The sequence below is a fragment of the Rissa tridactyla genome, chromosome 12 (genome assembly GCF_028500815.1).
Source record: "Rissa tridactyla isolate bRisTri1 chromosome 12, bRisTri1.patW.cur.20221130, whole genome shotgun sequence".
NCBI lineage: Eukaryota > Metazoa > Chordata > Aves > Charadriiformes > Laridae > Rissa > Rissa tridactyla.
In genome coordinates this window covers 3,065,130-3,080,093 of record NC_071477.1, presented here as the reverse complement: position 1 = coordinate 3,080,093, position 14,964 = coordinate 3,065,130, and the positions used below count along the sequence as shown (strand labels likewise).

The following is a 14,964-nucleotide window of genomic DNA, read 5'->3' as shown; positions in this document are numbered from 1 at the left end:
TTGTCATCTGCCACCAAGTGTCCTTAATTGAGGGAGCAGCTGAAAACCCAGTGTCTGATGGCGAAGCAGGGCTGCGCGCCGGGGCAGGGCACGCACTGCCACTCCTGCACCCTTACTGCTTCTGGTAGAAGGAAACTGACCATTGACTCTGTCTTCTCATTTTTTTTTTGTTTTGTTTTTAAGTAATTTTATTATTTATTTCTTTTTACATCTCCAGAGAAGGAGATTTTGGTCAGAAACCTGCAGGTTTTTAAGGCATTGATATTTCCCGTTTCCTAAACCACTTTGAAAGATGTCTAGTATTCTAGCAAATGATACTTAAAAATAATTAAAACAGGTTTTCTGAAACAATATTTCAGAGTTTCAACTTCATCCCCAACAGTGACCATAAATGCAGAACAGTAAGTTCAAAGAAAGAGGAGGACTCTCTGGGAGGGAGCGGGAGTTCAGGACGAGCCGGGTGAGGGCAGACGCTGCCCAGCGCGTGCCACGCTTGTGTCCAAGCCGCTTTCGGCACACTTTGTAGGGCAGCAGGATGAATCATGTAAAAATACTCATTTGAGAAAAATGAAGGACATCCCAGACAACAAGGTGACCTCTGGAATAATTTCCTTACATTAAATGTCAACGTATCTTTTCTTACTGAGACAGAAAAATAACAAATCTCAGGAGCCATCTTATGTTCAGGGTCAGCTAAATACGGCAACTAAAGCCAGTTTTCTCTCAGTAATACTCACCATTTATCATTTCCCCACAGAGTTCTCTAATACGTTGTTCACTGGCCTCTTTGCCCTGCAATTAACAGAAGAATCTGTCCTTACACAAACCACGTTATCAATAACCGTCCCCCACAGAAGCTTCGGGACGCGTCGCTCATTCCCAGCAGCTGGGGAGGAAGCACAGGATCCCGCAGGAAGAGCAGGGGGGTTCTCCCCATTTCAAAAGCTTCAGTTTAGCAGCTCTGTCCTACTAACGGCAGAGATTCATTTTAGTGTTAGGCCAGGTATTTCATCTGGGGCTTCTCTGGCCTTTCCTGAACGCTGGAACGCGAGCTCCGGACCACGTCTAACATTCGAAGCAGTGAGCAGGAGTTGGATTTTTAAATGAGCAACTTCTAACTCACTCTTGTAATGAGAAGGGTGGCTTACAGCCGGTTCCAGTGGACGCAGATCATCTGTCCATGTACCATTGCGAGGGAAGATTAATTCTCCCAGGCGCGCATTCTGGGGGATTTTAATTCTGAACCTCGCAAGGCGTTCATCTTTTTTGCACTGGTGAACTCCCACACCTGCAGTCACCTCCTTCCGCCTGCCCAAAAGCAGGACCTTATTTTTTGAATACGCATCCAAAATCCACGATCCATTTATTGGCTTCAGAGACCCCCCTGACTGCGCCCAGAAGCGGGTAATACTCACAGGAGGCCCCGGTTTGCCCGTGATGCCGGGAACACCTTGCTCCCCTTGATGTCCCATGGGCCCTGGGTGTCCCGGGATCCCTGGTGCTCCAGCTGTCCCATTAGGTCCTTGCACACCTTTCGGACCAAGTTCTCCTCTTTTTCCTGGCTGTGACGAGGAAGGAAAAAAACCCAACTGCTTAAAAACAGAAAACATGGTCCATTCTTTTCTCACGGGGATTAGTTAAACCTTTCTCTGGGTTTCCTTAACTGATCTGGCTGATCATCAACGTCTCTTACATCGTACGGGTGATTTTACGTATGTATGTCATGACAACAGGAGTCCCTGCTGCAGCAAAACGATCAAACACATTCGAATGCTTTGAATGACAGAAGAAACATTGTCATTGTCATAAATTTTATAGTATGACCACGAAGAAAACCTGCTTCTAGGAAATGACGCTAGAACATAGTTTACGGAGATACATCACCAAAAGATGCAATAAGCACGTTTACTCCCAAACCTTTTGGGGCACATACCTCTCCTTTTTGGCCGGGGGGACCAAAGGGACCCTGTTAGAATGAAAAGGGAAATAAGAAAGAAAGATCCATTCAGAAAATGCACATCTAAAGTCAAACCTCCCAAGCTCCGGGAAGCCGTGAGGACAAGTACATGGCATCTGACGGGCTTTTCTAGCAAAGGGGCCAGGAATGGCAACAGGCTGCTGGAGACCGGACTCAGCCCTGGCACAACAGGGAGCGGACTCTGACGCCAGGACTCACCCCGGGTCCCGATGCTGAATGCGGGTCCAGGCAACCTGGCTACTTCTTGAGGCGGACCAAACCCCCCACCGACAGAGCAATGTTGACCCCTCTGAGGGGCAAAATGACAAATGAGCACCGATACGCCACCGTTCTGCAAAGGCCACAGGGGCTCTCCGGTGCTTCCTGATGACAAGAGGAGCTGATGCACACCCTGAACACGGTGGTGGGAAACCTCGGGTTGCCTTCTCCTTCTCGCAGCCAGCAGGGCTGGAGCTCTTGGACCGTTAATTCTGACTGACCATATTAGTTCCTGATTTATGTTCCTCTAGACCCATCTGTTATCTGAGGAGTCAACACTAGCGAATTCAAGGACACCTACCAGTTCTCCTTTGTCACCCGGGAGGCCATCTGCTCCAGCAATGCCCTGAAAGGGAGATACCAGAATTAACACTGCCCCTGCTGGTGCACAAAGATTATTGGCAATAAGGCTCGGTCTGAGACATGAACAACCTCAGCTCCTAAGGGAGATGGAGGCACTTAGCAGCTTTACAGCTGTTTCAGCAAGAGGAAGTTCTCTCTTTCCAAAGCTGAGCTCTACAGTAGCTGTTCCCCAGCTGATGATGACACTCATGGTGGAAGGCAGCTGGCACGAGGACGAGGTGCCCTTTGCGACAAGCTGGTACTGGGACGAAAGGCTGAATTCATACAGATGGGGTGGCCGTGGAAGACATCCACGGGCTGGCGCTGGCACTCCTCTTACAGGGAATCCAAATGTCGGGTTCCCCAGCTCTGGGTCTCACGGAGAACGTGAGTTTGCAACGACAGCTAAAGGTTCAGTGTCCAGCGTAACGGTGTCCTCTAGGTTTCCTCAGAAGGAAGAGTCACCTGCAGAATGGCTTCATCCTGCCCTTAAACAGAAGCGATCCACCGCTTGGTGAGGACCGTCACCCTCCCTCTCTGGGGACGCTAACGTAAAGGTGGCTAAAGCTCCGGTGACATTAATTTTACTGGCCGTGACAAAGCGCATCAATTAATCCAACGGCAGCGTGGGCCATCCCAGCGTTGCCGGGGGCACCCTGCCGGCACCGGCCGCACGGGCAGCGCTTCCCGCGCCGAACACTCTGCTGCGGAGCTGGCGTATTGCACGGCAATTAGAGCAGATAATGAACACTGTTACGGTAACTTCTGCTCGACAGCCATAGATCACTGCAAGAGAAACGCGCGTTAGGCTGCTCTTCCCCTTAGCGACAACATGGGGACCGCACAGACGCTGACACCGTAAATAAAACAAGAAACGCTTGCTGGAAAAGCATGGGGCTTCTGCAAAAACCCAGTCACGCATTAAGGTATGCCACGTATTTGATGAAAAGTGGCTCAAAAGCTCATCAACTGAGACTAATCCAACCACGGAAGTTAAGCAGCAAAAAGGAAAAGATTCCATTTGTCTGTTAGGCTGTCTTTGAGGCGAGGACAAATCCTCTGCGTCGGGCAGAGAAAAGCTGCGCTTCGGAACTTAATTTGGGAGGAACATGATGCGAGGAGCTCGCGTACGGCACGGCACACCTTGCGGGTACAAAATAAACAGCCAGTCTCCAGGATTTTTATCCGCATTTTCCTGCGTCCCCATTAGAACAGACCACGTCTCTGTCATTAACACAGGGAAAACGGGAGCAAAGAGGGTTTTGTTGGTGCCGGCTCCAGCGTGTTTGAGGGGAGGAAAGCAGGCTGGGCTGCCAGAGGCTGCACCTCGGGCAGGGTTTAAACGGCTCTGCTGACCACGACGTGGAAGTTATCCCAGGAGAAAGATCAGCTTCACTTACCTGGTTACCTTTGGGACCAGGGACACCAGTAGGACCCTGAGAATAAGTAAAAGAAAGAAGGCAAATGAGCTCAAACTGGCATTTTCCTGTGAATTCCTGGTGCGGTCAGACATTCATTCACCCAGCAAGGGGCTGGGAATTCATCTCCCAGCTGCCAAGTAGGAGGGACCAAATCTTATTCATACTTCTTCCAAACAAAAAGAGATTTTTAAGCATCCTTTTAAGCTAGTTTTGTGTTGTGGGACAGTTTCTCTTGCCTACAGCGCCGAGCAGCTGCCGGGACCTCCCAGCTCAGGCCTGGTGGTCTTCTGCCCACCGCGTCCTCATCCAACCACACCAGAGAGACCTTCCGGAGGTGGTCAATGCACCGCTCCCCACCTGCCTGGCACAGGTTAGCTACACCGTCCTTTTCATACCATCCTCCTCATCTCCTAAATAAAACTAAAATTAATTCTGTGCTTTAAATCCTAGTCTTCAAAACCTGTTTTGCAAAAGTCGTCTTTCTCCTCCATCCCAGAGACAGGAACTCTCCTTTACTTCTGCCCCTCTGCTTTTCATTATTGTCATCTCGCGATCACGACCGGAACAGCAATTTAACAAAATCACAAATGAAAGGCCAAGGTCCAGGATGAGACGGGCGGGCAATTGATCTCTGCCTTTCACACCCGAAGACGTGAGGAGGAGACTGAATTTACTTACGGTATAAAATGGACGAAAACATTTATTACTGCAACGGCAAAAAGTCAGGATGGTTTTTCACGGCTTTATTAGACTGTCAGTTTTCCTGGGATTTAGAGTTAGGTGCTCCTGACTCTGAGATTCACAGAACAACACGGCCACAGGAATAAAATACATTTAGACGATGACCTGATTATCACCCGAGGGATAATTTAGGCAGCTTGAAAAATCCTTCCGAATTTAACTCTGTCTACCTGGCATCCACAGAGAGGACACGAGATGTTTTCAGCCCCATTCTGTGACTGTGGGTCCATTTAGCAGAGCCAACGAGGAGCTCAGGAGAACCCCAGGATTTTTTCTCTACTGCAAAATCTACATGGGAAATTCAAAGATTTTACCCTTCGGACAGGATTTCTACAGCACATTCATCAGTCTGGCATCTGCAAACTGATCTTTTTTTAATAACTAGATCTGGAGATGGCTCAGCAGAACAGAATCTCCGAGGAGGCCAAACACATCCAACGAGGGCATGTCATTTTGCTCAAGTCATAAGTTAAAAAAAGGAGGGATTTCTATTAAAGAAAAAAATAACTCTGAGCAAACCAGACAATGGAATGTGGAAATGCAAGAATTGCTGTGGCTATTTATAACCCCCATTTTGTGTTTGCCGATGGCAAAGACGATATATTCTTTTCTGAACATTATCATCCAGATTTATACCTCCAACTTCACAGAGTCCCAAGGCCCCATGAAAGTTTATGGCAATAAAACACGGCTTAGTCTCCAAAGACTGTGTCCTGCAAGGAACGGTCCCTTAAAGAAAAGCTTAGCCCAGAAGATTTTGATTCAAACCCGTGTAATTCACAGCAGTAACAATTCCTAGCAGCAGGAACAAGCGACAGGACTTTAGGACCACCAGCTCCACGGCCACCAGCCATCCTCACAACTAACACATCTGCCAAGCATCTACCGGTGCCACCACGGAGCCGAGCGAGACGTTGCCCCGGACGGCTGCCAGCATCCAGAATCCCCAGGAATTCGATCTTAAAAAAAAAAATCCTTAGGAAAAATATTTACCTATTGCTACCACAGCAACAACAGCCAGATCCTTCCCTTCCCCAATATCCTGCTCCCACAAGATGGTTTATGTATCGCCTCAATCCTATTTTATATCTTACGGTCAAACGCGTTAAACCTCTTGTATTTCTCATGCAAGAAAGCACACGTACTGATACGCTGGTTTATATTCCTGGCCGCAGTCAGTCCAAGGGCTGTGCAAAAGCGTATCAGTACTTGTTAACTCAGGCTTGCAGGGATATATATAAAATTTTTTTTTTTCTTTGCAAAGGGAAAAAAAAAAAAAAAAAAAAAAAAAAAAGCCGGAATTGATTTCAGGAGAGCACGATGGGTGAGCCGCAGCTGGCGCGCTGTAGTTGTATCGATCCCGTGTATTTGCAGCTCTCCGCTCTGTAGGCCGGGGACCAGCGGGCCGGGCTGGCAGCGGGGCAAAGCCATGGTGGGACCTGCCGCCCTCTTTGTCCCCCCCCCGGCAGACGCCGGAGGCTGTTTGTTTAGGCTACAAAGACACAATCGGAGGTTTTAGGGTCTTCCCAGCCCAAATGCCCAGTAAGGAGCGTGTAACTCGGCAGCGCTGTGCCCGCGGGGAGGAGGACTCCGGGCACACGTGGCTGTCACCGACACTGGTGGGACTGGGGGGGGCAGCGGGACGTTCCCCTCAGCACCCCCTGCACACGCAGGGGCGCAAAGTCTCCAGCGTTACCCAAACCTGCTGCAGCGTGTTTTCCCGGGGAAAGCTGTTAACGAGCTAGGGCGTTAAGAAACAATCAACAATTACACCTTAGAGTAACTACACTTAACTTCAGAGCCAGAAATAAACCCTAGATTATATTTTATTTTGCTTTAAGCATAACATTTTCCTTCCCTCTGCCCGCAGCAGCTCTCTGGACGCCGGGCTGCTCCGAGCAGGGGCCTCTTCCCCTCAGAACATACATTTTTTCACCGCAACGAAGCCCCGAACGCAGTCAGGACCCTGGAACTCCACAATGACCCTCCTGTTCTACGCTTCCAGGCCGACGGTCCCTCCAAGAGGCTCTTTTAAACCTGCCTGGAGCCGGCACAGAAGGGCCATTGTGAAACCCCCGTGGTGCCGCTGTGATTGCTTATACAGGAATTTCACCTTAAAGCTGGAGTCGAGGGAGCCGGCGAACACACGGCTCCTGTTCTCCTGCAAGCCCTGAACAAGTGTCATTCACTTTACCCCGCTGGCTTCTTTTAAATGAGAATGAATTCATTTAAATAAAAAAGCTGCATTTATTCTGAGGCGTGGGGCCCAGGTGTGTTGCTGTTCAGAAAGAAAATCACCGAGTAAACTGTAATTTTTAAAAAAAAAAAAAAATATATCCAGAAATCCTAATCAAGCAGCTGAAGAACAAAGATGCGTGGATCAGCTCTCCTGTGCTCACGGGGAGCAAGGCTTTGGTGAAATCAGCACACAGAGCAGGGAAAAAGCCCCCAGTCGTCTATTCTGGCTAGAAATGGAGCCCAAAGTCTCTTTTAAACAACCCCTGCTGTCTAAAAATAGCATGAATTCCTGAACTGAAACGGAAACAAGGACAGGAACAGCAGAGACATGATGCTCGAGTCCTGCTACCTGCTGTAGGGTCCGTCTTGGGCAGCCGCAGTGGGTGGGCTGGGACACCCAACGCACCCACCTTCTACCCAACCTGCTTGTGCTTGCGGGGGCGACACCAGCTACGGCGTGTCTGGGGGCCCCGTTACGCTCTAATTTCACTCCTCCCAAACAGGAATTGGTTATGGATGTTTTCTCCTTACCCTGTCACCTAACTCTCCACGAATTCCCGTTGGACCAGGAAGGCCAGGTTCACCACTGGCACCTTTGGGACCCTGTTAAGAAAACACAAAAGAAAGAGCGACAGCTTAAAGTTGACATCCCCAAAGTTCACCAGGCTCCACAACATGTTCACAAAGGTCATTTGTCCTTGATGTCCTCCCTCCTTTCCCCCCCAGGACCCAGGGACCGCTTGCTTTGGTCGGCAGAGCGCTCTGATTTCTGCCCCACCACGTTTCAGCCAGCTGCCGAAGCGCTCCAGCCTTTGGCTGGCCCGGGCCTTTTGCTGCGACCCCTGACCAAGTGATGCTCCCAGAAGGTAGCACCCTACACTGGTTTTCAGCCGGTTTCACTGGGGAAACAGTGACACTGGTTGTGAACGCTCCCATGGAGAGGGGGGGACAAGACGTGAGAGCCCCGGTGCGGCAGAAGGGAGGAGCTGACTGAAGACACACCAGCTGGGAGCGTCCAGGTCGAGGAGGAATTCAGGCGTCTTCACATAGGTCAAACTCAAACCCTCCCTTAACAAACACTAAATATAAATTGTTCCGGCAGGCAGCTTATCCAGCCCTGTGCTTTTTCTACCGTACTGTGTTAATAAAAGTGTCAGTCTGGGTCTGGCAAGTGGAAAGACATTTCTTCCCATCGCTTGTTGCCATCACGCGCTTCTCTGGCCAGAGCTTTGCAGAGAACAGTGGCCTGACAGAACGTGACGCACCTTAAACTCCCCCTGTCGGCACCCACCTGGAAACCTCTGACACCGGGGGCTCCCATGGGGCCCTGAAGACCAAGCGGGCCCTGAAAAAGAGAAAGAAAAGCTTTGGCAAGGAGAAAATTCGGGACCAGGGAAGTTATTTGTGTGATTCAACTCATGTCTAACAGGGAGAGCAGGCGGTTCTGCACCGCAGCACGCGGTGGCATCGCTGATGGACCTGATGAGCCACCGCGAAACGGTGCTCAGTGTTTACTGAGCTTCCTTAATATTATTATTAACAGAAATGCTTATTTATAAATATTAATGCTTAATGACAGATCATACTCATAAGCAGTAAAGATCAGTGACAGCAAAAGGCGGAGGCATGACAGAGCACAGACCATATACATTAAAGGGGATCTGATAACCCAATATTACGCTTTTAATTGATCCAGTTCTGCAAGAAGCTACTGTAAAACATGTGCTGCGTGCTCTCGGCCACGAAAAAAGGCAATTGTGTCCACTTTCTTGGACAAACTTTGAACTTGCAATACAGAAAAAGCATCTTATGCGGTTAGCGCAGGTGCTGTTAAGAGCCCGGCTCACTGGGCAGAACACGAACATTAGAGCATTACCATTAGGAGTCTCTATTGCTTTCTACTGAGAAAAATCACATATGCGATAAAGATCTTGGGCGAAAAAAGCCCTAAGTAATTTAGGCATCTAAATCCCATTTCGTAAAGTGTCCTCTTGAAATCGATGCCTTAGGCAAACTCCTGTTAGAAGGTGGGACTTCGGCTTTGTCTCCTTTCACAGCCGCCTCTGCTGGGTGTAGAATTAGGGGACATAAATTAACTCCCAACCGGCCGCTGCAGGCAGAGGATGGCTCCGCACGGGCCGTCCGAGGAACCCGCCGCCTTCTGGATTGCAGCGCGGGGGCGCCTGTGTTAAACGGCATCTCTCTTCTTTCCTTGAGCTTTTTTCCCCTCATCGTTAGCCCTACAAGTTCTCCCTGGGATCTGAACACACCCACTGTCTCCCAACATTTTTTTTCTGGTCGTCATGAAGAGGAAATCCTCGTGCGATGCGTGACCCAATGGACGATGCCAACCGGTCGCCCTTATCCCTGCCTGGCTCGAGGCGGGCACCGCCGCCACCCTGCGCTGAACCAGGCTCTGCCCAGGGGCAGGAGCCGAACTGCTGAGATCACGCTGGAGAACCGCCGTTCTGTTTCCGCTTCTGACTTCTGCTGGTAATTCGATGAGGAACTTTGAGAACTATAAATGCAGAGCTCTAGGAAAGTTATGTTAAATTGCACCCAAAATGACCCTGCTGTGCCGGCGCCTTTAAAAGTGGTGGGACCTGATAGAACCTGACAGCCTGCGCGTGGGGAGAAACCCTTGGTTTGCTATAATAAAGAAAGCCAAATTGTTTTGAGCCAAACAGCCTTAACGCTAGACAAGCCTGCAGCTCGCAGATTAGTTTAACGCTATTTCGTATAAATTAGGACTCTAATAACACAAATCAGAAATTAGAAATCCAGGTTAGAAATAAACACGGGTTCATCTGCTGTTGCGCCCAGGCCAGAGGTCAGCACCAACGCAATTAACTCAACTGCATTTGATTTCTCTATAGTAACGTGACACCTTTTGCGGGGCCAGCTATTTTGATGAAAAATTGCCGACGTAAAAACAAATATTAATAGTCTAGTCTATTTCTAAGGCTGATTTCCCTCTCCGTGGAATTTTAAAGAGCAGCTGCTCACGAACAATAAATCATCGTACTGTTCCATTTCTTGCAAGCGGCACAACACCAGAAATCCTGTTAGACTCGCTGCTGGATTTCAAAATGAGATTGAGAGATGGGGGGGGAAAAAAAAAAAACCAAAAAAACAGAAAAGAAAAAAAGCCCAACAAAACCACTGGAAGGTCAGGTCCAACCACAACGGCAACACTAGTTGGGGAGTGACAAAATAAACGGTATCCTAGCTTTTTTCGTAGTGTGAACAAAACCAAGTTGGTATCATCCTGATACCGTTTATTATTATCACTGCTGTCGAGGAGGGACACGACAGGTAGCCATGCAGTGATTTTCAGGTTTGCACTGCCACTCCTGGTGCTTTTTATTTCTCAGGCTCCGAGATGACGCAGGGAACACAATGAAAGCGGGAACAAGATGCCCCGCTGGGGACCTCAGCAGTTTCTAACCCCAAAGTTTCAAAAAGTCGTCAGTTCACAGAGTAAAAGTGAAAACTGCCAGAGCTGTGTGTGGGGTTTGTCTCCCAGGGGCTCACACCGACAGGGTCCCTGGTGTGAGCCCTGCCGCGGTACTGGCTGGGAGAAGGAAACGTCTGAAGAGATTCCCCACCCGGAGACTCTTCTGGCGTTGCACCCGCCGTACGGACATTTTCCAGCAGTTGGGAAAAGCACGCAACTACATGCGAGAAAGGCAAGAGACTCCCAACGGGTCTAAAACTTTTTAACACTTTTCAAGCCCCTGTCGTTTCACCCTGACGACGTCCAGGCTTTCCCGCTTTGCTGCTTGTACGGCTTCAGGTTTTGCGGTGAACTTCTACTGCTCCAAGGAAAGCGACAGGGGAACGGGAAGGATTTCACGTTCCATAAGCTGGTGGGAATGTACGTTGCAATAACTTAATGGGAGTTTTGCTTCATTAATGACTCGCGTTCAGCACAAGGTGAACCTGATTATCAGTGCCCAGCCAGGGAACCGCGGAGTGTCCGGTCTCTCCTGCCTGACTGTAGCAGCTCCACAAACCTCTCGGACAACTGCAGCTTTCTTTGCCAAACGAAACGGGAGGAACTGCTTTGCATTTGCACCCAGCTGTCAGGGAGAGCGGGATCTGACCCATTTCTGGGGGAGTAATTCCTCCGCTGCCAAAACTCCCCAGGGGCAATGCCAGGAGAAAACATGGCCTTTTATTTTATCCAGAGAGTCATCCCAGGTACTGAACTCGACTTTGGTAGCTATTTGATTTCCCAGCAGTGTTGTACTTACAGTTGCTCCTCTGGGTCCTGGCAGGCCTCTCTCACCAGGAATACCAACGTCGCCCTGGCAATAACACCAAAGTCAGTCACCAAAGTCATTTAGGAGCTATGAATCCACCCTTCCCAACCCACGGCAGAGCCAGAACGTATGCCTGGATAGCCTGGATCTCAGGCTATTTTAATCCCAAACTCCCTGCCCTGCTGCCCCATCCACAAGCCCCGCTTGCGTGGGGCCGCCCGGGAGCGCCCATCGCGGCGTGTTACAGGCAGCACGGCACCTATCGCCTTCCTGAAAGCTTTATTTGTGCAGGGAAGCAGCATGCGAGCTCCAGCTTCGCAGCTCGGTTTAAAACACGCTCAGCAAATCTCACGATAAGCATAAACGATGGGGATACGTACAGGGATGCCTGGCTCTCCAGAGGGACCCGCCGCTCCCATCTCTCCAGGACTGCCCTGCAGGGGGGAGAGCAAACACTCGGTTAGGGCACGACTGCAGAGAATGAACACAGGAGAGAGTTAAAACCTGGATCAGGAAATAAAAGCAGCTTTAAACCTTTGCATTTTTAAGACCAAGAAGAGAAAATTCTAAAGAACGGACATTTAAAAAATGTTTCACGGACATTTAAAGACATTTCACGGACATTTAAAGAACAGATGAGCTGTACAGACGTCCTGTCCCGGGAGCAGTGAGGGCTGCCAGCCCCAGGGCAGTGCCACCGTATCCCATCTCAGACTGAGCGAGACAGGGATGCTCTTTGGGAGGGATGCTCAGGACACACCAATTTAATTCATTTTTGCATCACCTCGATGCAGGAAGAAGCGCCTTCCTGCAGCGCTCTCTCACGCACGAGGATTAACAAGAGCAATGATGCGGGTGACAAGTTTAGTAGCTTCCCCACCAGAACCCACCATTAGGTTCACTTACTGGTTCACCCTTTGAGCCTTTAAGACCTGCTCTTCCAGGCAGCCCCTGAAAAAAATAAAACCCAAGCCCGAAATTAAAGCAATATCAGAAGCAGCGGAGTTATTAGATTTGTTATTCTGGTCTGATTTGACACATAAGGAGCAACACTTGCTTGAAGCAATGGAGGATTTACATTTCTGCAGCTTTCACCATGAAAATTATGGCTTCAATTTCCCTCTTGCTGACTGCACTAGCAGCTCTACGTACACTAATCCTTGACAATTAGAGCAAAGAGGAGGAATATACAAATAGAGCAACGGCAGCAACATTCTGCACAGCAGAAACCTCTCTCCAGGGGTGTTCAAAATATTCTGCAAGACGGGAAGAAAGCAATACTTTACCCCTATTTAAATGGCTGGAAGGCTGGAGAGATCACAGAATCATAGGGTTGGCAGGGACCTCTGGAGATCACCCCGTCCAACCCCCTGCCAGAGCAGGGTCACCCGGAGCAGGTGGCACAGGAACGCGTCCAGGCGGGGTTGGGATGTCTCCGGAGACGGAGACTCCCCCACCTCTCTGGGCAGCCTGTGTGCATTGCAAAATGAAACGTTTTGCCAATGAACACTGGTGAGGCGAGGACAGAGCTCAGGGTATTGTTCAATTACGGTCACTTGTATCCCAGATCTTACCTCCCCGCATAAGGGACGCAAGTCACTGGGATGTGAAAGAGAAAACCCCCCTCAAATTTAAATTTTAAACAGAGTCAGAGCGGCCAAAAGCCAGGGTATTACTGTATTAGTATCTGGTGCTACTCCGGATGTTTTCCGTTCTATCTTGTACACAGCTCCCCTGTTTGAATGGTGGGAAAAAGGCATTCCCTCTTGGTTTAAATGGGTCCCCTTGTGAGACAATCGGCAAAGCGACCCCCCCTCTCCCCAGGAAGGGTCTCTGTAGGCAGCCCGAGCTGCTGCACTGCCCCGAAGGTGACGGGTCCTGCTGCCATACTCACAGGCAGTCCGTTCGGTCCCTTCTCTCCAGGAGCACCCATGCGAGCCGCATCACCCTGTGGATATCGAGAGGTTAGGAGGGACCCTCTGGTACTGGAAAATGGTCTGACACAGGTAGGGGACACATCCCCAGACAGGCATTTGTCATCTTCTCCCTCCCCACATGTGCAAGACCAAGAACCTGTTGTGTCTACAGAAGGCGGACACCCACTGGGTGCCCAGAGCCCCCAGGTCCTTCCCTAGTCCCCTTGCAGCTCCCAGCCCTCCTTGGCACCACGTGGTCCATGTTCCAGCGGGATCCCCATTCAAAAACCAGGCAACTAGTACCTGACAGCACTTTGTCTGCAGGCAATTAAAATTAACAGATGCCTCTGTCAACAGCTCTCAAAAGGCGTCTCTGAAGGCCTAGAGTCAGCCAACAGGAACCGCTAAGCATAGGGACACAGCTGAGTTTAGATCATATGTGCACGGCCCATACATACATCTTCTTTCTTTAGGGAATTTCCTTGGGATTAATTAACAGAAGCAACTTCTCTCCTTCACTAGTTACGTTAATGGAAAACTCTTTAGAAGCAAAAGCTTTCCAGCCATGCTCTTTCTTGACAGGCACCAGAGCTTTGCAACACACACAGGACACCAACGGAAATCTTTCCTGCAGTGTTTAAGTAGGACTTTACAAACCTTCTCACCATCGAGTCCAGGAGCTCCATCTCGTCCATCCTTGCCAGGCATGCCCTGCAACCATGCACAACACAGGTTAAGGTCATGAAGCAGATACTGAGGTTTGCAAAATAGGTTTTTCACACCAAAGAACCTTCTGGCAACGGGTCCAACTCCAGTTGTACTGGGGGACGGGGAGATTTTTCACCAACAGCAGTACAACTGGGTCTGGTCCAACCAGGATTATGCTGAAGGTTACACAGACCCACAGAGCAGAAGTTTGACAGCAAAGACTGTAAAACACAAGATTTCTCCTATCATGTTTTATCTCACCATCCACAAGCAAGACAACAGTGAGACTTGCATCCTATTTAATTGACTTACAGGTTCTCCTATGAGTCCACGAGCCCCCGGGTTTCCTTTTGGTCCAGGTCTACCCTAGAAATCATCAATAAATTCTGTGTTATTCAGGACACAACCCTTAGGAACAATTAGTCAACAAAGATAATACTCAAAGTCTGTGGGGACGTTTCATTCAGTTTGTGCTGGCTCCTGTCCTGTTCTTGTAGGTATGGCGGTTCTTTTAGGACACACCAGAAAACTGGCCCAATGCTGGGAAAATTCTTGGTCGTTTCAAGGGATGGAGATGTAAGATCTCATCCCCATGCTCTGGAGTGTAAGAAGCACTTGGGCATCTTTAATAAGACTTAAACATCTCATTTTTGAGAGGAATACTTTCATCCCTTTCAAATAAAGGGGGGACAAGCCATAATAAACCTGTGAAACAGACTCCTTTGAATGTCATGTACAAAATTTGAGCAGACGGGTGTTTTACTGCACTTACAGTATCGCCTTTGGGCCCCCGGAATCCTTGAGGTCCTTTGGTTCCTTGGTCTCCCTGTGACAGAGGAGGAAAAGTCATTAAGCATCTTCACACAGCGACAAAGACCAACGTTTCAAGGGTGTAAATGATGAAGGTTTTTTGTGCTGTTTGGTGGCATCAGCAGAGGCGTGAGCGTACACATTCCCGTAGGAGCTCGGCTGTACTTTCTCAGTTACACTCTGTAATTCCTGACACACAGATGAATCGCAGCAAGGACTTTGCCAACAACCCCTCGGGGCAGAGACAGACCATCTTCCCCTTCGCTTAATGAAGCATTTTCTTTAAC

At 49.3% G+C, this 14,964-nt stretch overlaps 1 protein-coding gene across 1 annotated transcript in view; it reads right to left on the bottom strand.

Moving 5' to 3' along the window:
• Positions 1-14,964, bottom strand: part of COL9A3 (collagen type IX alpha 3 chain) — a 38,443-nt gene that overhangs the window by 2,774 nt on the left and 20,705 nt on the right. Inside the window, exons 16-29 of the mRNA XM_054218904.1 lie at positions 14,640-14,693; positions 14,180-14,233; positions 13,817-13,870; positions 13,138-13,191; positions 12,150-12,194; positions 11,624-11,677; positions 11,235-11,288; positions 8,270-8,323; positions 7,510-7,581; positions 3,979-4,014; positions 2,538-2,582; positions 1,934-1,966; positions 1,416-1,562; positions 738-792 (exon numbers count right to left, since the gene is read on the bottom strand). Coding sequence (XP_054074879.1) covers positions 738-792; positions 1,416-1,562; positions 1,934-1,966; positions 2,538-2,582; positions 3,979-4,014; positions 7,510-7,581; positions 8,270-8,323; positions 11,235-11,288; positions 11,624-11,677; positions 12,150-12,194; positions 13,138-13,191; positions 13,817-13,870; positions 14,180-14,233; positions 14,640-14,693 — 811 coding nt within the window. The remainder of the gene's footprint in view (positions 1-737; positions 793-1,415; positions 1,563-1,933; positions 1,967-2,537; positions 2,583-3,978; positions 4,015-7,509; positions 7,582-8,269; positions 8,324-11,234; positions 11,289-11,623; positions 11,678-12,149; positions 12,195-13,137; positions 13,192-13,816; positions 13,871-14,179; positions 14,234-14,639; positions 14,694-14,964) is intronic.